Raw genomic sequence first — 22,223 nt, forward strand, 5'->3', positions numbered from 1 at the left:
GGCCAAAGCTTGGGGACCCACTAACTCCGCCGCGAGGGGCATCTGGGCTCTTAACCACGGAACGTTCCCGCCGCCACCTTGTGAGCCAACAAGCCAAAGTCTCGCGAGACTCCCTCACTGTGTCGCTTGCAGCACTCGGCTCCACTCGGAGTGCTCCAGCGGCCTCCTGTCGCTCTCCGGGCTTTGTAGTTGAGTGAGGCCTAAGAGCAATCCGGCTGAGAACTCTGAATGCCCCCCGTAAACTACAAATCCCAGGATGCAACAGGAGGCTGCTCTGGCATAGTTGCACTAGAGACGCAGCTCTCGCGATACTTGCTTCCCTTTCACGGAAGTCTCGCGGGAGTCGCCTCGTCTTCCTTTGCTTAATTCGGAGCCGACGAGATGGTGGGTGGCGAGCGGAGAAGGCGGCTGCCTCTCAGTGCTCCTTTCCAGGCTCTTCCGCCGTTCGCTGAGCCGGCGCCCGAGGGAAGAAGGGAAGAAGAGGGATGGGAAGGGGTCCCTGGAGCCAGGGCTGCTTCTCGGCGGCTGTGCATCCAGACATGCAGCTCCTTCCTTCCTTCCCTCTTTCTTTCTTTCCTTCCTTCCACTCTTGTTCCTTCCCTCCTTCTTCCTTCTTTACTCTTTCCCGCCCTCCCTCTTTCTTTCTTTCTTTCCTTCCTTCCCTCCCACTCTTACTTTTTTCCTCCTTCCTTACCTCCCTTCTTCCCTTCCTTTCCCTTCCTTCCCTTCTCTTCCTTCCCTCTTTCTCCCTCTCTTCTTCCTTCTTTACCTTCTCCCTCCCTCTTCCTTTCCTTCCTTCCCGCTCTCCCTCCCCCTTCTCTACCTCCTTCCCTTTCTTCCTCCCTCCCTTCCTACTCTTTCTCTCTCCTTCCTTCCTTCCTTCCTTCCTTCCTCCCTCCCACCTTCTTTCTTTCCTTCCTTCCTTCCTTCTTTCTTTCCTGTCCTCTTTCCTCCCTTCCTTCCTCCCTCCCTCCTTCCTCTTTTCATTCCTAGCTTTCTTTTGACTCCTTGGCTGCAGTCTCCATTGTGATCAGTGTTTGACAATCTCAGTGTATGGACTTGCTTACTTTTTATTCATTGCACACTTATGCATTGCTTTCCCTCTAAACAGCTTAGGATGGTGAATTGGCTTAGCTATCCTACTCCATATGGCTACAAAGGCAGTCATGCATGTGTCGTGTAGTAAGTGAAAAGTGTGGTGAAGTGGTTTGAGACCAGGGTTCGAATCCCTGCTTGGCCATGGGAACCCTCTTGGAAGGCTTGGGCAAGTCTTTCAGCCTCAGAGGAAGGAAATGACAAACCCACCCTCCGAAAACTGTCACCAAGGATGCCCTTTGATAGGTTCACCTCAAGGTTGCTATAAGTCAGAAATGCCTTGAAGACACAAAAATGAAGTGTAGGACTCTATTACGGAGGCCATAGGTATGACTGCAGGAACTAAGCAGCAGGACAGTGGAGAACAGGGAGTCTTGGAGGCGTCTCATCCACAGGTCGCCTGGGTCGAGATTGACAGTTAAAAACAACAAATAGAAACGTATTTGTGATTGTGTCAGACTGGAGATCTATGTTCTAATCCAGTGGTTCCCAGACTTCGGTCCACCATATATTTGGACTTCAGCTCCCAGAATTCCTGTTGGCTAAGCTGGCAGGGGCTTCTGGGAGTTGAAGTCCAAAACACCCGGATGACCAAAGTTTGGGAATCACAGTCTAATCTTCACATAAACATAAACGCCAGTGAGTTATCTTGGGCTGGTTATCATCCCACTGTTAAATATGGCTCAGACTTCTCTGTGAATTCAATCAAATGGATGAGAGAATATTCTGTGAGAAGATGATAATATAACGCCTGATACAAAGATCCACTTAAAGTGAATGAAATGGTTCAGGATGCAACAGACAAGTTCTGGCGCAGGTAAAGATGAATCTGCATAAACAACAAATTGAGAGGCTGGCAGTACAACAGGGAAGGTGGCAATGTATTCATAGTGCTTTTACTTTTAAAACTTTGTGCTCTTTTACCAAGCTTGAGTAGTTTTGGGTATTTAGTGTTTATTTTCTTCTTCTTTTTAAGCCTTCAAGACTAAGAAAGACCAGGAAGCTGCGGGGTCATGTCAGCCATGGGCATGGCCGCATTGGTATGTTATAGAGAGCAGTCTGCTTGTACGATTATTTTATTGTTTGGGGCAGGCTTGGCTAGTTTAGACCAAATTACTATTTTTTTAAAAAAATGCCTGGTTTTTGAATTGATTATACACACACACATACGCCCATGCCATGTGGCCACATTATACACGGCTTCCAGTTTACACAGAAACCACGTGGCAATAAAAACTGGTGTCTGCACCGCCACATGCACACACCCTCATTGTTTCCAATGGTACGCATGCATATACGGATTTCCCCTTACGCGGGGGGATCCAGAAGGGAGAACCCACTGTATATATATTAAAGCCTGGCTATTCCTATTTTCCCATCTTTTTACTGGAATACCAGTTATTCCACATCAGGGTTCAAATCCCCATTCACTAATGGAAATGTTCTTGAGCAAATCACTCTCTCTCAGCCTCAGAGAGCAAAGGCAAACCCCCTCTGAATAAATCTTGACAAGAAAACCGCATGATAGCTTTGTCTCCTGGTTGCCATAAACTGACATGAAGGCACACAATAACTCTAGTTCTCTTTGTTTTGAATGTTTGCCATCTTTTCTTGTTATTCATAGGTAAGCACAGGAAACATCCTGGAGGACGTGGAAATGCTGGGGGCATGCATCATCACAGAATTAACTTCGACAAATAGTAAGCTATATCTCTTATCTCCTGCTTTGTCCCACATCCATTCAGTTCTTCACTCCCCCACACCGCAGTAAGAATTAACTTGATTTCTTTATATGCATAGGCCATAGGAAAAATCTGTGTTCAAACAATATTTAAGGAAGGTAATTTGATCACAGCAATAGTTGGAAAGGTTGAGTTTGCATTCTGCATACCTGATTAAAGTCAGTGGGAGTTAAGTCTTTGTGAAATATGTAGAATTTGTCTGGAGATCTAGAAGGATACTGTGGTGGTTGATAAAGTCACTGGATGCCCAGGAAAATTAATTGGATAGTACTCCTTTGTTTCTTTTGTTATGGATCATCTACTAAGGGCAGCCAAGGCTCTCTTGGTTGCATAACCAATCTGGAAGTCAAATTGGAAAGATCTAAACATTTTCATCTAGGATGTGGTCTCAGTGCACTGTATTTCAAAATGAATTATAAATTGATATTTTACTCTTACAGTATGCTTTCTTTCTAGCCATCCTGGTTATTTTGGAAAGGTTGGTATGAGACACTACCACTTGAAGAAGAACCAGCACTTCTGCCCAACAGTCAATTTAGATAAGCTCTGGACACTTGTTAGTGAACAGACAAGGCTAAAGTATGCTAAACATCCAGCTGGATTAGCACCTGTTATTGATGTTGTACGCTCGGTAAGTTTTCCAGACCTGTATTTTATGCTGAACTTGTGTGTACAGATATACAGTGCTTTTATGTTTGTACCGTAATATTTTCAGAGCTGTGGCAGGTCTCCTGTTTTTTCTTGGGCTATAAAATTGTACAAACCCATGATTGATTGGTTTCTGCTGTTTGTCTGATTGACATAGGTGAAGAATTTTTTAAAATAATGGTTGCATTATTAAACAGCTTTTGCGCTTTGCTGTGATCAATCAAGGCAAAACTGTTTTGAGTATTAACACAAGACTGAAGCCTTCAGGCCCAAGAGTAATGCTATCTAATTCTTTTGAACTCTTTATTGTTGGTGCTCCTGGAAATGCCACCTCTCTCTCAGCACTGGGACTCAATCCAGTCACTACAGATTGAAACAGAAACATTCAAAAGCAGGACAGAATTATAACACTAGAACAGAATTAAAACACTCTCAAGATGTTTTAAAAATTAAGAAAAGGTAGCACTATTTTCCATTAAAACTGTTTTCATTACCAGTCTTTTCAAAAGCCTACCTGGATTAAAAAAAAAAAAGATTTTACCCTCCAGTAGGACAACCAGGGCCTAAACAGATGGCCTAAAAGGTCTGCACTGGCAACATGCACCAGGACCATGGCAACCGCACATGCCTTGTCCTGATCCAGGCTGCTGCGGCACTCCTGAACTGGACCACTGAAAAGGAGCTGATATTTTCCGCTTATTTTTGCCCTGGCTCTTCTGAGTTGGGGTGGGCTTGACGCAGCTTCCGGCTATATTCGGGGCATGCAACATGTAAATGCCACACCTCAGTGTGGCCCATTTGGCCTGTCTGAGGCCCAGCACCTCCCTCAAAGAGGTCAGAATCCCAAGCGGGCTCATATGGGAGAATATAATCCTTCAGGTGGCCCAAATTGTCATTGTATTTTACTCTTGTGAGTTACAATCGCTTGTAGCTCTACTGTTTTGTGTGCCTTCAAATCATTGCTGACCTATGGCAGCCATAAGTCAAACCTATCATTGGGTTTTCTGGGCAAGTTTTGTTCAGAGAAGGCTTGCCTTTGCCTTCCTTTTATGCTGACAAATTATGACTTGCCCAGAGGTCACCCATTTGGTTTCTATGGCTGAGCAGGAATTTGAACCCTGATCTCCAGAGTACTAGTCTAGTGTTCAGACCTGCTGGCTCTTACACCTACGTAATGCTATTGGATTGAGTTTTTAAGTGAAAGGGGTGAGATGTATACTATTTTAAACGAGACACGCGCAGTATCATAACAGAGCTCATTGTTATGGTGTGCTTTGTTTCTCGGAGAGAAATTCCAGATATGTCAGACTGTGATTGCAAGTCTTGTAGCACAATCCACTGATATCAGTGACATTAATTAGCTCATAAGAGCTCCTCCTGGAACATGTATGAGATCTTGATATTACTGAAAAACTCAGTGAAGCAGGATAGCATGTCAAGCACTGTAAATATGCAATATGAGATACTGGTAGTAATCCCAGAACACTGCAGTTTGGTTGCCAGCAGATTACTCTATAAATAGGGGTGGAAATAATATTTTTCAAATAAAGCCAAGAGCCTTTGCAGAAATTACAGCTTTATTGTTGGACGTCTCCTGAATTGTAATTATAAATAACATTGGGATTCATTTTTCAGAAATAAAACAGGTAAATTACTTGACTGTTAAACTTTAGGTTGACTCTTTGCAGAGAACACTGATACATTTCTGTCCTGGCTGTAACTATACATGTTCATTATTTTAGTTTCCTATCCTGGCATAGTCCTTAAATACATTTGTGATGTTACTGTTAAGCATCATCAAATACTTCATTAGTTGCCTAGATATTCTGTCAGCTATGATGCAAAGCTTAAGAATGCTACAATAAAAGATCTTGTGCTTGCAGGCATGTTGTTTTATTTGCACCACTACACTGCAGTTATTTTCTATTTAGATTTTACAGATCTGTGAATAAAGTATAATCTCTAGTTCTTCAATTCGTGGCAGAATTTTGCAAAGAACTATGTGCAAATTTTATAATTCCAAGAGGCTTTATGAACACACTACTTTTAAGTTTAACAGTATGTTCTTATCTTTTCAGGGATATTATAAAGTCCTGGGCAAGGGAAAACTTCCCAAACAGCCTGTGATTGTGAAAGCAAAATTCTTCAGTAGAAAAGCAGAAGAGAAAATTAAAGGTGTTGGTGGAGCTTGTGTGCTAGTAGCATGAAGATTTTCTATGTGTTTTCAGTTTAAATAAACATTGTTTCAGATGCCTGCATCCTCATTTCACTAAATAATTGAGGGAAATTCTTGATTCTAGTGAAACTACATATAACTTCAATTTCTATATTCCTGCATCATGGATTTTTAAAAGTGCTATTGGATTGGGGCACGGGATCTTGGAAAGAGGAGTTGCACTACCCTTGTTCCTGCGGCTTCATGTGTTTTCTTTAGGTGTCTGAGCTGCAGGGAATCTGCTTGGCCTCAAAAGCCACTGGAAATCTCTGAAGGATTCCTTTCCTTATGCTGCCACCTTAGAGCTATCAGAGGACTGCTCTTCTGAGAGCTGCATCTTTACTCCTATGATCTGTAGCTTGTAGTCAGCCCTTCTGCTCCTAGATTTGCTGGTTCACCTTTTACTCAATAACCAAAGTTCATTAACACATAGGGGCTAAATAGACCGCCCCTTTGGAACAGCTTTCCGTCACCCCTTTCAGAGCCAGATCAGGGCCACAACAACTACACATCATGACTGATCAGGCAGTTTGCTGGCACTAAAAGGAACGGTAAAATGCTACTTCTTTTAGTGCTGTTTAAACGCTGGGCCAACAGAGTACCATAATGCCCCCCCCCTCACCATGCAGTTGGGTGTGCAGCATGAGAACGATGTAGCAGCACACTGTTGTATAACACTGGTCTGTTTAGCCTCTTTGGACTAGCTTGTTCAGGTCTACTGCCTGATTTTGAGCCCTATACAACTACATAGAGTCTTTAACTGAAAAGCTAAGTAGAAGCTGAATGAGGCTTGTCTGTGACATCTTAAGGGAGGAAAACTTCGCATTACCCACTATCCCATTCTGTACAGCTGTGGTGCTACGTTCTCTACACTGATCCAATAAAGCATGAAAAGCACAGGATGCAATTTCAAACCAATCAGAATAGTTTCATGTTACCCTAGGGTTAAGGAGTGAATTAAACATTTTGAAAGTATCAGTGTATGTACCCTGCCCACCAAAAGAATTCTCTTGTTTGCACAATTGTGAGCAATTAGAATTACTAAAACATTTTAATTAAATACAAAGTATTTCACAGAGAAAAAGACTAAGGTTTTGGCAAATTCATCAAGAAAATCTACTGGTCCTTCCATTTTCCTGTGTAGAGGGCGTCACATCCTAATGTGGATTGATCCACCCACTTCTCCAAAGGTGGAGAGGGACATTAAGGATGTTCAGCCCCTCTAACATAGAAAGCTACTGTCTCACAGGTAAACAAATGGTTCTTTCATTACCACAAGGTTTACTATTAATTGTGTACTCATAGTGCATTCTTCGCCACAGAAGATGTAAATAATCAGACTTGGTTCTTTGAGGTCTGTGATCATACCCTTGTGGGCATTTGCCTTCAGGTCACCTGTTGACATAAGACAACCCCTTGAATGTCAAGGTTTTCTTGGGCAAAGAATACTCAGAGGTGGTTTTGCCAGTTCCTTCCTGTGAGATATAGCATACAGCACCAGGTTTTCATATTCCTATCCAAGTGCTAACCAAGATTGACTAGCTGCCAAGCTCAGATAGGCTCTGGTGTCTTTAGGGCATTTAGACCCTTAGAAGCCTCATTTAGGGCTTGCTTTGGCTTTATTTCATTACATAACCTGTAACCAATTGTTAGCATAACAGTCCAATCCTAATTACAAAAAAGGAAATCCAAGACCAGTGACAGCAATTTGCTAAAACTGTTATCAGCAGAGTGACCCCTTCTAATTTGGGTATTCTTAATTTGAGTAGAATCTTCACATAAAAAGGGACAGACAGGGTCATCATTGTAGTTGTGGCTCAACTTGGTCTTCCGGTATTCTATAAAAAGCATGTAGAAGCCCCCACATAGGAAAAGCTATCTGAAAGGCATCTGACTACTGCACAGGGGAGATCAGAAGTTTTGATGTTTTCAGTGCTACATATTCTTAGCATATGCTCAAGCAGGAAAATGACCTTCTGCTTTGTTATTGGGGTTGCTTAAAACATCCTAAAATCTATCTGATTTTTAAAAAACTATGTATGGCCCATAATGACTTAAGACAGCTTATGCCACTTTGTTCTTGCAATCTGTCTTTTGAGCAAAGGTAATTATTTTCAACATCTTATAAGGCAGAATTAAAAAGCATTACAAACTCCAAACAAAAGGTGAAATATAAAACTTCATAATATAGCAATAGAGCTGAGCTGTAAAACTGGCATAACTTTAATCAAACAAAATGGGTTTATGTTGAAAGAAATTTGAAACAATCCACTGAAAATAAGTCCCTGAATATATCAGCAAGAGATGTCAAATGCAGCATTACTGCACAGATTGGACTTGTACAAAAAGTGCAGTCTGTGTAGACTTTTGTTATTTGTTACCTTATTTGTGTATTTAAACCTTGAGAAGCAAACAACATTTTCACTTGGGGGTGGGAAAAACTGAATATTTTTCCTGCTTGACCTGAATAACAACTGAAAAGGGCATTTCACAAACTTGCATTGAAACTGCTATCAGAGGAGTAGAGAAATATCAAATAGACTTCAGCAAAAAAGGCACAAAACAGAAGGACACACTTGTGTTTTCTGTCACAAGGGAGCATAGAATGTTTGTGTAATACAGAAAAGTTGTATGATGTCTAATGGTCACTGATCTCATCATGCAAAAGCATAGTTGGAAAATATTACAGAAAACAAGCAAACTGAAACTGCTGAGAATAATTCTGTCAATATCACAAGGAAGAACTGTATCTGCAATGTCTTCCTTCAACATCTCCAAGCAGGAAAGAAACTGCTTTCCCACCAAACGTATAGCAGATGTGGACTGCCTTCACAGGCATGAATAAAGAATGGTTGAACTTATAAAGAAACATGATTAAGCTAGGAACTGAAGTATTATAGATTTTCTGTGAGCATTTAAACATGATTTAACTGTTGCCTTGTTTCAATAAAAGCATTAACACATGTAAATAAGCCTTAGTCCTTGGCAGAAATATTATCTGAGAGAAGGAAAGGCTTTTATGTTCTTAACATGTGACAGAAATGCAGACTGATAATGGGCTGGCCCAAGAATATTCTGCTTTTTTGTCTGTTAAATCTTCAACAATAGATGTATGTTTATGATATTTCTATAACAAGTCGGTCTTCATCTTCACTGCTGCTTGTGTTGTCATATTCCACATGAGTAAGTCTGTTCACAATTTCCAAACTCTGCTTTTTATAAGTTTTTGATAACGTTCCAGGGGTGCCTACAGAATCAGAGAGTTCAGAAAGCTTCTCACGGTTATCATCTGGGTTGACAGAGCAGCTGTTCTTGTCTTGTCTGACAGGGCAAGGAGAGCTGTTTGCCTCCTGCACTTGCCTTTGTCCAAATAAGGATGTACATGAAGCTGATTTTTCAATAAGCATTCTTGATTCGAATTGAACAGGACATGGACTCCGGAAGATAGGCTCTCCTTTTAAAGATGGGTACAGATTCTCATCCATGGATTGCTTTCTTCCTGTAATGTGGATAGAGGGCTCCAATACAGTAACATTTTGAAATTTCACATTATTGCAGTCTACCGTTGACCCTATTAACATAGGACTAGTAAACTGTGAACCTGTAATGTTATGTAGAAGAGTTGCTTCAAAGTTATGGGGCCCAGCAGAAGGCCAATGGTGATCAGAATTAACATCTGACTGAGTCTGTCTCTGAAGCATTCTTAGACAACAAACATCTTGGTTTCTGTTTTTTTGTGATGGTGCATTACTGGCTAATGGACAGGAATGATTTGCTGTTGGTTCATTTGGAACTGTAGGAATTCTCTGAAAACAGAGGCTGCTGCTTGAGTGTTCTCCTGTAGCTACAGGAATATCCTACCATAAAGAAAAGTGAGAAGATATTATAAATCCATTGAATACTGTGACATATTCTTCAAATTCAACAATTAGTGTGGAAATTAAATAGTATGTTGATCTGTGTGTGTCTACGGTTAGCTTATGTTCTTATAAATTCATGGAGGATATTGCCAAGGCTAAGCTACTAGTCTTTTATATTATCCTCCATGGGGGCTGTACATTACTTGTACTATCAGAAGCAGTATGCTTCTCAATACCAGCTACAAGGGAATGCAAGCAGAACATTGCTACTGTATTTGGGTCCTGCTTGTTGGTTTCTCAGAGGCCTCTGACTGGCTGCTTTGAGAACTGAATACTGTATGAGCTAGACATTTATTCTGATCAAAGTTAAGTTTTCCTCCGTAACTGTTAGGAAGCCACTCACATCCTATTGTCATGGGTGATGACCCATCCAACCCTGTTGTCCCTAAGCCTTGTACCAATCCTGCAAAATAAAAAGCAGCTTTATGATCCTGCTTATCACATTGTGCTCTGAATCTGCCTTCTTGTTTGTATGACTCAGGAGTTTATCATGCAGGGGAAAATGTGGAGTTTAAACAGTGATTAACCCACAAAAATTATGCAATTGACATTAAAACGCAATTAAAAGGAGATTAACACAAGAGCCGTTATCCCGTGAATAACCAGGCAATAAACAGCAAAAAGTCATTCACGGAAAATCCCATGAATGATTTGCTGCTGTTTCTTGCCTTTTTATTCATGGAATAATGGAACTTTAATCACGTTTCATCTCAACATCATGTAAAAACCATTAGCACAATTGCAGGATTACCACAGGCTAATCACTGTTTATACTTCAATTGTCCCCTGTGTGATAAACTCCTTAGTGTTACTGAGTCTTGCCATTCCAAGCATCTCTGGCCATGATCCTGTTCTACATTCTGCAGATCTCCTTATTAGGGAATCTTCCAAAACACTTCCAACAACCAGATATTACAACTATTCATTGGTAAATGATTTATTAAGCAGCTACTTGACCATTCAAATTATACCTTTCCATTCATATCACTTGAGTTATAAAGAGATTAAAATGAAGTCCCTGAGCTTTTCCTTACATCTTTCATCTTTTCCACAGAAGAACCTGATTTTTCAGTTGTGGCATAAGAAGCCTCCCGTGGATTCTGGTCAATTCCTATTTTGGAAGAAAACATTGACATAAAATTGATTAGTAGAATAATGTGCATACTGTTTTGCCTTTCCTAGCTTTTATGAGAACTGGGCAAATATCATAGAACTCGACTGATGTTTAGATTTGATTCACAATACATGATGTCCAATGGCTCTAGGTATGTTTGAATATTACAATTTATTTCAACTGCCCATTGAAGCAGGCTGTTGTTATCACTGTCTAAGAATACTCACTGAGTTTTATGGCTCAGCAAGGATTATTTTACTATGCTCAAATCTATCACTATACTCTGACTGTACTGGCAACCTCAGTATATGACCTCCTGGAATAGTTATTGTTTTTGTTCTTATTGTGTCCCTTCAAGTCATTTCCAACTTATGGCAACCCGAAAGCAAATCTATCATGGGATTTTCTTGGCAAGATTTGTGCAGAGGGGAGTTGCCTTTTCCTTCCTCTGAGCATGAGAGAGTGCAGCTTGCCCAAGGGCAACCAGTGGGTTTCCATGACAAAGGAGGAATTTGAACCATGGTCTCCAGTCATAGTCCAACCCCCCTCCCTCCCCCAAACCACTGCACCGTCCTGGCTCTCACTGTTGCTGTTATGTGACTTTAACTCCAAGTTATGGCAACCCTAGTGTAGGATCTTCTTGGCAGGATTTATTTGGAGGAGGTTTACTATTGACTTTCTCAAAGGTTGAGAGAGTGTGGTTTGCCCAATGTCACCCTGTGAGTTTCCTTTGCTAAAGGAGTATTTGGACACCAGTTCCCCAGAGTTGTAGTCTTACATTAAAACCACTGTAGTAAAAAGGTTTATTTCTGGAAGGGCAGAAATCCAGCTGGCTATCTGAAAATTATAAAATGAACCTTGATAAAAAAAAAAATAGATTTAGTTTAGGTATCACACTGCCATACACACAGTATATTTGCAGCAAGGAAACAGTAAAAGGCAACTCTTGAATATGTTTGAAATGAAGAACATACAGAAAGGTGAGTGTCTTAGTTTCATTTGTATGAAATGGAGGTTGGAAGTTTGGGGGGGGGGGGCAGAAATGGAAAGTGAGGAGCTTCCATAATTAGCACTATAGAAACCAATGGATGAAAGACTCCAAAAACTGCTGCATCTGGTGCCCGATGTAGGTTTGATCCTACAATCACAAGTGAGATGGAAATTATAGAAGACAAACAAATGTTTAATAGGAGTGAGACACAACAAAATAAGAGAACATATTGTATCTATTAATTTTCTTAACACTATGGAGGTAACAGTACAATAATACAAAGATACAAAAAACTCATTTATTTCAGACTTGTACTTCATTTTTCATTGGGGGCTGAAAGCATATTAATATTTAATACTGACTGGATTATATAGCAGTCATAATGATGAAGAGGCAGAATTAAAGGGGCAGTACCAGTGCTACTCTAGCTTCTAGCCTAAAGCGGGCTGGTAAAAGTCCAATCCAAGAAAAACAGCTCATACTTTTCATTGTACCAGTTACTAATTCATGTTACCAAGGAAACTGCAAGCAAGGAGCTAAAGTGAGATGATTAAAAAGAAGAGCTGAAAAAGAGGGTGTGCTGAAAATGAAAGTGAGCCAAGCCTTTATCTTAATTCAAAGACTGATAACATATGGGGTGTGTGAAACCCTTGCAGTTCTACATGCAGCATGCATAGCCCCGGAAGCCTTGAAGTCACTTCTGCGCTAACATTCAAAGCTAACATATCATATCAAGGCTTCCATGATATAGTTTTAGCATGTTTTAGTTACTACCAGACATCCCACGTATGCAATTTCAATTGTGTTTGTATGTTTCTTTTTAGAAATGTAATGCTAGTTCCTTAAACAACATTAGTATCCTCAGTACTGTATTTAGAAATGCTTGTTTGTGTGGTTCAATAAGCTTAGCATATACATAACCTCTGTACTCTATTTTTTCATATGAACTAATTAGTGCTGCTAGTATGAAGTTAGGGAAAGGAGTTTCACAGGAACACTGCCAACCCCTGGAGGATTATCACATACAAATCATTTTGAGTATGAGAGAATTCTTGCATGGGTCATGTTAAGGATTTAATTATATATTACATTTATATCCTGTCTTTCTCCCAGGAAGATCATGGCAGGATGCATAGTTTGAGACATAATTTAATTTTTTTTTACTTTGGATGCCAACTCTTTGATCTTGTTCCAGAATTATTTTATTGATGGGTACTTTATCCATGCACCCTCTCCAACACAGAAGTGTCATTTGTTTTGTGATTCTAGCTAAATGGACTGGCGTTAGGTACCATTTACGTATTATTTTTAGTACAGTATATTTTCTTTTATATGGTTGATGTGGATCTATATGGATATGAGTTACATATTCTGATTCAATCTGTTTCTGGGATTTCAAGTTGAAGTTCGAGTTTCCATCCTTTCCTTCAATTAAGGCCACTACTATAAGATTCTTTGACCAGCCAACAATTTAAAACAATTTAAAATGTAAAGCATTAAAAAAATTACCACCTAAAAATATATTAAACTAACAAAGTAAAGCAAGTTAAAACCACTAAAACCAGAGACATGCTTAAACTGGACAGAATCAATTAGACTACCACCCCTGCCCCACTTGCGTCAAAGGCTTTATTGAAAACTCATGTTTTAATCTGGGAACAAAATGAAGCCATTGTTGATGCCAACTGAGCCTTTAAATTGGGAGCATTCATAATCAGATTGCAACAACAGAGAACTGCCCCTTTCCATGTCTTCATATAATGTATTATCCAAACTGATAACACACATAGGAAGCCACTCCAGCAGATTTCAGTCTTCAAGGAGGCATATATAGGTAGAGGCACTCCTTCAGGTATCAAGATCACAAACCATTTAGGGCTTTAAATGTTATCACCAACCCTTTTAATTTAGTCCAGACAAGTAGTGGTAGCCAATGCAATTCCTTCAAAACTAGCGTTAGTATATATATGGTATTCTGGCCAGCAGTCTAGCTTCTGCATGTTCAGAATCCCCTTCACAGGCAGTCCCACAGGAAAAAATACTGTAGTAGTCTATTTGGGAAGTACCCAGTTCATGGATTTCTATGCTAATTTTTATAAGACTCTGAAAGGCAAAAATGATTGACCACTCCTGATATCAGTTCTAGTCTGTCCCTGCCCTCTTTTCTTCTCATGTACATAAGAGATTTGGTCCAGTGTAGCTGAAAACAATTTTGACACTGGTGCTGAATCTTACTGCATCTTCAGGTCCATGGAAATTTTGTGTATACTGTACTCTGTACTGCTACTGAGATTGTTTTGTTGCAGAAGAAAGAGACCACACATACAGTATGGATGAATATAATATTCATTATATTATAGTCATCCATACTACAGATATGTTTGCCAAAGAGCTGCAATTAGCATGCACATATGTGCACATGCACACACAGGAATAAGGCACTGCTACAGTTGCTCTCAGAATAATCCATCATTATAAAAATATTTATTTATTTTATTGTTTATTTATGGTATTTATACCCCACCCTTCAGCCCTAAAGGCTATCAGAGCGGCTTACAATTATTATTTTTAATTAGACGGTTCCCTGCCCTCAGGCTTAATATGATCCAGTTGGAGTAGTGATGTACTTGTAACCATGAAACAGAACATCAACCTTACCTTGAGATGCTGGTAAATCACAAAGGCATTTCCTACAGTGCTGAGGACTGTCAGGTATATGAGGAGAGTGCTTTTTAGGAGATTCCAGGACCTTGATAGTTGTCCAGTGTTGTTTGAGTGGCCTGTTGGCTTTATGCAGAATGTGTCTATGTCGACAAGCCCCTTTATAGCTATAGCACAAACAGACACATTAAATTAATGTCTCTGGTGTTACATTTGATCTCTTTCAACACCCACGTTCTACCACATTATATTATATGTTTATGGATTCCCCACTCAGCTGAATCCGTTGTTTTTATTGTTATTGTGACTGTTTTTAGATACTGTTTGAATTGTTTTTATCTTGATGTATTTTTTACTTAAACTTGTACGCCACTTTGATCAAAATTGGAAAAGCGGGATATAAATAAACTATTTATTATTTATTATTATTACATCAAGAACATTTCAAAGTGTCCTATATTACCAAATTTAAAAAGAAAGAATTCTATAATGTTATCTCCTGTGTAGTTTACCTAGTGACTTTTTAATGTTTTAGCAAAATTATCATTCATACATTAATTATGTCTACAAGTCAGCTGAGACTGAATAACAACAACACTGGCAAAAATTATAATGGCAAGACATTAAGAGATTTTCCGTAACTTTTGTTAACACCCAAATGTATAATTATTACAAAATTTATTATAAAATTATAAAAAAAGTTATAATAGATTTTTTTACCCACAGTTACATTGTTGTTATTTACGAGTATATCCCCTTCACAGCCCTGTTGTTACATAGTATCATTGCAGTTGTGTGCTTTTTAGCATTTGTGGTGGGTCTGTTTTCAACCTCTGCCTTTCATAGTGACCTCATTCAAAAATTAAACCTTTTCTTTTCACATTCCATATGTAACTTTACTGGAAAACAATAATCAATCATTCCAATGCAAACTGCAGGCATGGGATGCCTGACCCAGGTGAGTATCACAGGAAGCCGGAAAGGGTTAAGTCTACCAACAACACCTCTCATACGGATCCACCCTGATCTAGTTCAGGCCTCTTGAGCTACTGGTTTGTGAAGGGTAAAATCCCTGCATTCAAAAGCAGTACTACATAGTTAATGTTGGTCTGTAGCTAGTCTGCAAAATATACCAGTTCACAGAGGAAGACAAGGCAAGACTGAGAAACCTGAATCCCAGACCATTCCTCTTACTAGGCTTTTGTGGTTCAGAATTTTAGCCTCCACGTTAAAAATATTAAATTCCTTATGTTTTTAGTTGACACAGGAATAGGCTTGCTTAAAAGGAGTGGTGGCATTATTATTAAAGGAAATAAACTATCAAAACAGTAAAACAGAACAAGCTACAAGAAGTAACACAGAACAAGTGAAATATTTTCCAATTATGTGCAGTTAAAATATAAAAGTTAGTCATGGCTAGATCAAGATACGTCTTTTGATGCCATATTCAATAGTGCAAATATTCCCTGCCCATTTTTTTAAAAAAAATCATATTTAATCTATGGATGGGCAGATCGATCAAGCTTGTTCCATGGAGGTTCTTCTTTTTCCACCATCACACTTGTTTGTCCTGATTTTGTGCAGATTTTTCCCAAACAGAGAATCACAGAATCATAGAGTTCGAAGAGACCTCAAGGGCCATCCAGTCCAACCCAATGCCATGCAGGAATACACAGTCAAAGCATCCCCAACAGATGGCTATCCAGTCTCTGTTTAAAAACCTCCAAAAGAAGGAAACTCCACCACACTCCGAGGGAGTGTGTTCCACTGTCAAACAGCTCTTACTGTCAGGAAATTCTTCCTAATGTTGAGGTGGAATCTCTTTTCCTGTAGTTTGAACCCATTGGCCCAGACCCTATCCTCTGGAGCTGCAGAAAACAAATTTGCTCCATCTTCAGTATGACATCCCTTCAGATATTTAAACAGGGTTATCATGTCACCTCTTAACCGTCTCTTGTCCAGGCTACACATACCCATCTCCCTAAGTCACTCCTCATAGGGCACGGTTTTGAGACCTTTCACCATTTTAGTCACCCCCCTCTGGACATGCTCCAATTTGTCAACATCCTTTTTTAATTGTGGTGAACAGAACTGGACATAGTATTCCAGGTGAGGCCTAACCAAAGCAGAATAGAATTGCACTATTACTTCCCTTGATCTAGACACTATACTTCTATTAATGCAACCTACAATCACATTGGCTTTTTTATCTGCCACATCACACTGTTGGCTCATTTTCAATTTGTGGTCTACTAGGACTCCTGGGCCCCATTCCCACTGGCTTATAATGAGGATTAGGACGCGAATCATGGGTGCATCATTTCCATTTGAGCGTGCATTCGATCCACATTGCTCCGATATCGTTTCCATTGGAATTCGAATCTGAATCAATTTATCCTGAAAAGTCCAAATTATTGGTTGATAAACCGGTTTTAAAAAATTCTGGCTTTTTAGCGAGTTTTCCTGTGCCTCCTGAGTCTGATTCGGGGCAAATGAATGGGAACGAAAGGGTGTCTGATTCGGGATCTTGGGGATGGGAGGAGCAGTGCTCAAGGGGCTGGCCTGGGGGTGTCACCCGCTTGTTCTCTTTCCTGCATTACCGGCGCCATTTTCTCCCGTTCGCATAGCCTTTCCCCCGGTGGATTGGGAAACAGGGTAAGGCGATCATGCTGTATTGAGCTCCAAACACAGTAAACACATTACGACCCCTGCACCCTCCACCTGCTCCACATTCATAGTTGATGTGTGAGGAGAGCCATTGAACACCATTTTTAACTATTATTATTATTATTATTATTATTATTATTATTATTATTATTATTTTGAGTACCCAGCTTGTTGGGAGCAATTAGCTCACACTTTGTAAACTGCTTAGTACATCGGTAAGCAGTATAGAAATGCCTTTGCTATTGCTATGCTATTATCCACTTAGCAGTAGCATTATCTAGCCTACATTTTACTAGACTATTTGCCAGAATATCATGGGGGACCTGGTTGAAGGCCTTACTGAAATAAAAAGATGCATTAGCTACATATTTTTGTGTGCATTTTTTCTAAATATTTACATTATCAGTTGTGCATTGTATCCATGACTAAAGAACGTTTGTTCACTTCTTATAAATGCATACATGTTGTTAAATGCTTCCCTCTGCCATTGAATGTATTGCAAACCCTGTGATCAACAGGATTTTGTACCGGATCTGTGCTCAGTTCTCAAGTAATGAATTGGGTAGAACGGTTTTTTGTTGTTTTTTTTCGGGGGGGGGGAGGTAGTGTGCTTGTTTTTTTAAACTGACGTATTCCTAATTTATCCTGCATTGTTTGACAATATCATGAAATAAATGATGAGACATCCAAGTTTTGGAACTATACTTGCAAATTTAACATATTATCTAATTAAAGCTACTTAACTGAATCATGCTACAGTGATTTCCCCATGCTGAAGATCTGGCCTCAACATACTTTTTACTTAATTTCTATAAACATACATCTTTTGTCCAGTTAAAACCACCTGAAAGTTTATATGTTACACCTGTCAAATTCTTATACAGTGGTACCCCGGGTTACGAAATTAATTCGTTCCGCCGCCGCTTTCGTAACCCGGAATACTTCGCAAGCCGAAAAACCCATAGGCGCTAATGGGGAAAAGCCGCGATTTCGTGTGAAATAGCGCCGAAAAGCACCAAAAAATTTTTCGTAACCCGAAAAAACCTTCGTAACCCGGAACAGTTTTTTTAATTGGATTTTTTTCGTAACCCGGAAATTTCGTAAGGCGGCGCATTCGTATCCCGGGGTACCACTGTATGCACTTAGCTGCTCCGACATCTAAAATGACAGTTAATATTCTACAAGGGAAGCCAATACATGTGTTCTAAGTCAAAATGTGGTTCCATTATTTCTCTCTTCAAATCTTCTTCCTGATATAATCTGTTTTGTCTGGGTTCAGTTAGAAATACTCAAACCCCAAGCTCTTATCCAAAAATCAGTTGGTTTAATTACATCCTTGGAGATTTGTACATTCATTTAACAATGACTCAAATGGCATAATTTTCACCTGGTCCATTCAGATGCTGCTACAAATACAGGCTTCAGGATTACATCCACAGACTGCCAAAATAAAGCTGCTTCGGGTCTCTTTGGAGGATTGCTATTTAAATGATGCATGGGTCCTAAGAGTCCGGAGGTCGCGCCAAAGCCACACTCCATTCCTAAGCACTGGAGGGCAGCTTTGGTGCAGCTTCCGGATTCTTAGGATGCATGCATCATTTAAACAGCATACCTCCAAAGAGACCCGAAGCAGCTTTATTTTGGCAGTCTGTAACAGGCCTAAGATGTGTTTCATTTTACTTTTTATGTGAATTCTGAACATTAAAGAAGCATTAAGGGACATTAAAATGATAATCATCAAATCCCTCTTACATTTCCTTTTACATTTACATTTTACATTTTCTTTGCTCTCCTCAGCCCTTGCCTTGCACTCTCTTCCTTGCTCTCTAGCCCTTTCATCTCTCTTCCTTTCTTTCCTCTTTTGCCACTTCAGTCATTCTATGTTCACAGGTGAGGGAGGGCAAAAAGTTAAGGGGGCAAATAATCTAAAGGTTTTGAGATTTTATTAAAAACCATTAATTTAATTATTACCACTACTACAACTCAGCATCACCAATGGAAATAGTCTCTGCTGCCTTCTGAGAGAGAGAAAAGAGGTGTTCCTCTGTCATGCTCTATAGTTGCTAATGGCATATATCCAGAGAAAATGTTCTGCCTTTTAGATTTAACTCACTCTCACAGTTCTTACCGTTTTGGGCTGATCTTCACCTTTTTCCTTTTATGTTTTTTCTTTGCTTTAGGTACTGCAAACTCTTTCATTTTATGAAGTTTATCTTTCACCTTTTCTTGCTCTGGTATGTTTTTAAACAACCCATCCACTCCAGCTGTTGAAAAGTCCTGCTGTGAACATAAAAAAAAGCAAAATACATGTTTAGGTGATCTTTTGAATAGATATGTTCATAAATGTTCATGGCTTTATGAACATCTCTTTATGTTCTGTATTCTGTGTGTTTTCTTAAATAACTTTGGACATCTTATGTTTATGGGATACAATGCATACATTTAATGAAATAAAATAAATACAATCTTCGCCCTAAAAACCATGAAAATCATGTAATATTTCACTCCTCCCAAATCACTATGTTTATTAAATAATTATATTGCATAATGCCTGCCTGTGAGAAGGGAGGCCTGCCTGGCACCAACATTGTTGTCCTATTGGTGCCAGTAAAAAATAATTTTTCTCCCAAGCCTTTTTCTTTTATGATGCTATTTATTATATTTGTGTTTTTATATTGTTTCTGCTTTGGGTGTGAGCGAGATCCAATTCTGTGATACAGGCAGAAGAAGCAGGCAGCTGCAGTACCAAAGATTTCTTTCTTCATTTGTGAAAATAAGATCTGCCAGCAGGGAGAAAATACCATCACTTGAAATCCTTCCAGAACAACTGCCACAGATTGTCCCGAACATGTACACACCTCTTTAGAACTTCTCTGTAAGCCACTTGGAAGCTCCTTGCAAAACACCCAATAAAAGAAAGACATATACACACATAACCCAAATTGTAGTTTTCTTGTTGTGCGATTTCAAATACTTTCCGACTTATGGCAATCCTATCATGGCTTTTTCTTGGCCACATGTATATTTCACTAGCAAGATTTCAACCCCTCTCATTCATTTTACTACTTTGCACATTATCACACAGGTAATGAAACTGCTGAACACATTTGTATCACATAACAGGTGCTTATTTGCCTTACTGACTGCCAGGATGTTCATGATAAACATTTTTTCAAGCTACTGAATATTTAAAAAATAATCTTCTGTATTGCATTTTACTCTGATCACATCCTCTACCTTCTACAATTTGTACACATGCATACACATCCCTGAAGTCCTAATACAGTATCTCTTCAGCAGAAAATATCATATGAAGAGCAGGTCTAGAATCAGAATAAGAAAGAATAAAGTTAGGAGGAAGGAACATCAACAATCTAAGATATGTAAATGACACCATACTACTAGTAGAAAACATTATGGACTTGCAACAATTACTAAGGAAGGTAAAGGAGAAAATGCAAGGGCAGGTATGTTGCTGAACATAAAGAAAGCAAAAATAATGACCATGGAGGATCTACATAAATTCAACACAGACAACAAGGACATCAAAATAGTTAAAGATTTCCTGTACCTTGGAATAAATATTGATCAGAAAGGAGACTGCAGTCAAGAAATAAGAAAACTGGGAATAGGAAGGGCAGTTACAAAAGAACTAGACAAGATTCTGAAGAGTGAAATATGCAACAGAACACTAAAGTTAGAATCATCCAATACATTGTATTTTCCATCACCATGTACAGATGCGAGAGCTGAAGAAAGCAGCTAAAAAGAAAATAAACTAATTTGAGATGTGCTAGACAAGAGTGCTGAGAATACCATGGACAGCCAAAAAGACAAACAAGTTGATCCTTGAACAGAGAAAGCCTGATCTCTCCCTGGAAGCCAAAATGATTACATTGAGGTTGTTGTACTTTGGCCACATCATAAAAAGGCATGATGTATCAGAAAATATGAGCCCTGCCAATTTAAAATAGGCAGCAGTCCACAGATGGGTGGATGAAGTTGTATGTAACCCTTTAAGAAAACTTTTACTTTCAGGTCATTCTCCTGAGATCATTGGGAAGACATTGCTGATGCCTGGGAGATGAGCACAAGTAGGAATATGTTTTTGCATATGCATCATTCGCAGACCTGGAAGGTGAGCTGACAATGCAAGAATACATGCCCCCTTGCTTGTTCAGGTAAAATGCTATCATCATGTTGTCCAAAGTCACCTCAATGGTCCTGTGTCAAAGCAGTCTTTTGAATGCACAAAGCGCTTTCCATGCTGCAAGCAGTTTGAGAACAGTGATTTGGCACAACCTCTTACTATCAAACCATCAGCATTGGGGTCTCCAACACATCATAGATACACCTGTAGTGAGGACTAGAGCAAGTGTAGGATAGGCAAAGGGCAAAAGCCCTCATGATGTTGAAGAGATCAGCCCACCAGCAGAGGGTGTGAAATACTGAACAGGGTTAGCCATAAGAACCTGCTGGGAGTCTACAGCTCAGAAATGAAGTGATCTGGCAACCAATTCTGAAGATGTCTCTTTCCAGGTCAAATAAAGGAAAAGATCACAGAAGTTGCCACTAAGAGGCTCAGTACAACTTGAATGATTTGGCCTTTGCACAGTGATTCCTGAAGAGCTTTTGTACTGAGGCCTTTAGTGTGAGTGCTCTGTCCTACAACAGAAATGCCCTGGACTCTACAGAACTGAACACTACCCCTATAACTGGCTACAGCAGGATGGTCATATCAAAGACTTCTCCCAATTTATGAAGAAGGGTTCTTCATAAATTGGGAGAAGTCTTTGCTATGATCATCCTGCTATAGCCAGTTTATAAGGGCAAGTGCCAAAGGAAGCACACCGTGAGGCAGACATCCTGAAGGACCCGGTGGAAAATGGGGACACTATCAGCGCTGATACTGTCCCCCAAGGAGGTCTTGTCCCACAAGGAGGTTTGACAAGAGACAGAAGACATCTGGTTTATTGAGAATTCTGGTTGCTGCTCCACAGATGGAGAGGAGAGCAAGCAGATAGCCACCAAAGCTGTATGAAGGGGAATACAAGGGCCAAAGTTTAGAGCTCCCCTTCCAACTATAGAGTCTTAAGACAAAAAACTCTATTATGCCTCGCTTGTCACACAAAGGTCTGGCAAACTGGGCATGAGTCAACCACATGGTCCT

At 39.7% G+C, this 22,223-nt stretch overlaps 2 protein-coding genes across 3 annotated transcripts in view; one reads left to right on the forward strand and one right to left on the reverse strand.

Annotated features, from left to right (window-relative positions):
• The first annotated feature begins 249 nt into the window (after window positions 1-249).
• LOC121928852 (60S ribosomal protein L27a-like) lies at window positions 250-5,735 on the forward strand. Its single transcript, XM_042464125.1, has 5 exons — window positions 250-384; window positions 2,072-2,135; window positions 2,720-2,795; window positions 3,294-3,468; window positions 5,564-5,735. The coding sequence occupies exons 1-5, from the start codon at window positions 382-384 to the stop codon at window positions 5,690-5,692; spliced, it is 447 nt and encodes a 148-aa protein (XP_042320059.1). The 5' UTR covers window positions 250-381; the 3' UTR covers window positions 5,693-5,735.
• Window positions 5,736-5,813: 78 nt separating this feature from the next.
• Window positions 5,814-22,223, reverse strand: part of ZNF831 (zinc finger protein 831) — a 69,005-nt gene continuing 52,595 nt past the window's right edge. Inside the window, exons 3-6 of one of the 2 annotated variants that reach the window (XM_042464124.1) lie at window positions 19,182-19,330; window positions 14,384-14,553; window positions 10,655-10,731; window positions 5,814-9,557 (exon numbers count right to left, since the gene is read on the reverse strand). In XM_042464124.1, coding sequence (XP_042320058.1) covers window positions 8,817-9,557; window positions 10,655-10,731; window positions 14,384-14,553; window positions 19,182-19,330 — 1,137 coding nt within the window. In that variant the 3' untranslated portion in view covers window positions 5,814-8,816. Of the gene's footprint in view, window positions 9,558-10,654; window positions 10,732-14,383; window positions 14,554-19,181; window positions 19,334-22,223 lie in introns of both variants that reach the window. The other variant, XM_042464123.1, reaches the window with a different exon arrangement.

The sequence above is a fragment of the Sceloporus undulatus genome, chromosome 4, assembly GCF_019175285.1.
Source record: "Sceloporus undulatus isolate JIND9_A2432 ecotype Alabama chromosome 4, SceUnd_v1.1, whole genome shotgun sequence".
NCBI lineage: Eukaryota > Metazoa > Chordata > Lepidosauria > Squamata > Phrynosomatidae > Sceloporus > Sceloporus undulatus.

Bases quoted from the DNA above. Each gene is read 5' to 3' on its own strand.
- LOC121928852 (XM_042464125.1), top strand. The intron at 2,796-3,293 runs GTAAGCTATATC...CTTTCTTTCTAG, and splicing joins AGAATTAACTTCGACAAATA to CCATCCTGGTTATTTTGGAA. The intron at 3,469-5,563 runs GTAAGTTTTCCA...TTATCTTTTCAG, and splicing joins TTATTGATGTTGTACGCTCG to GGATATTATAAAGTCCTGGG.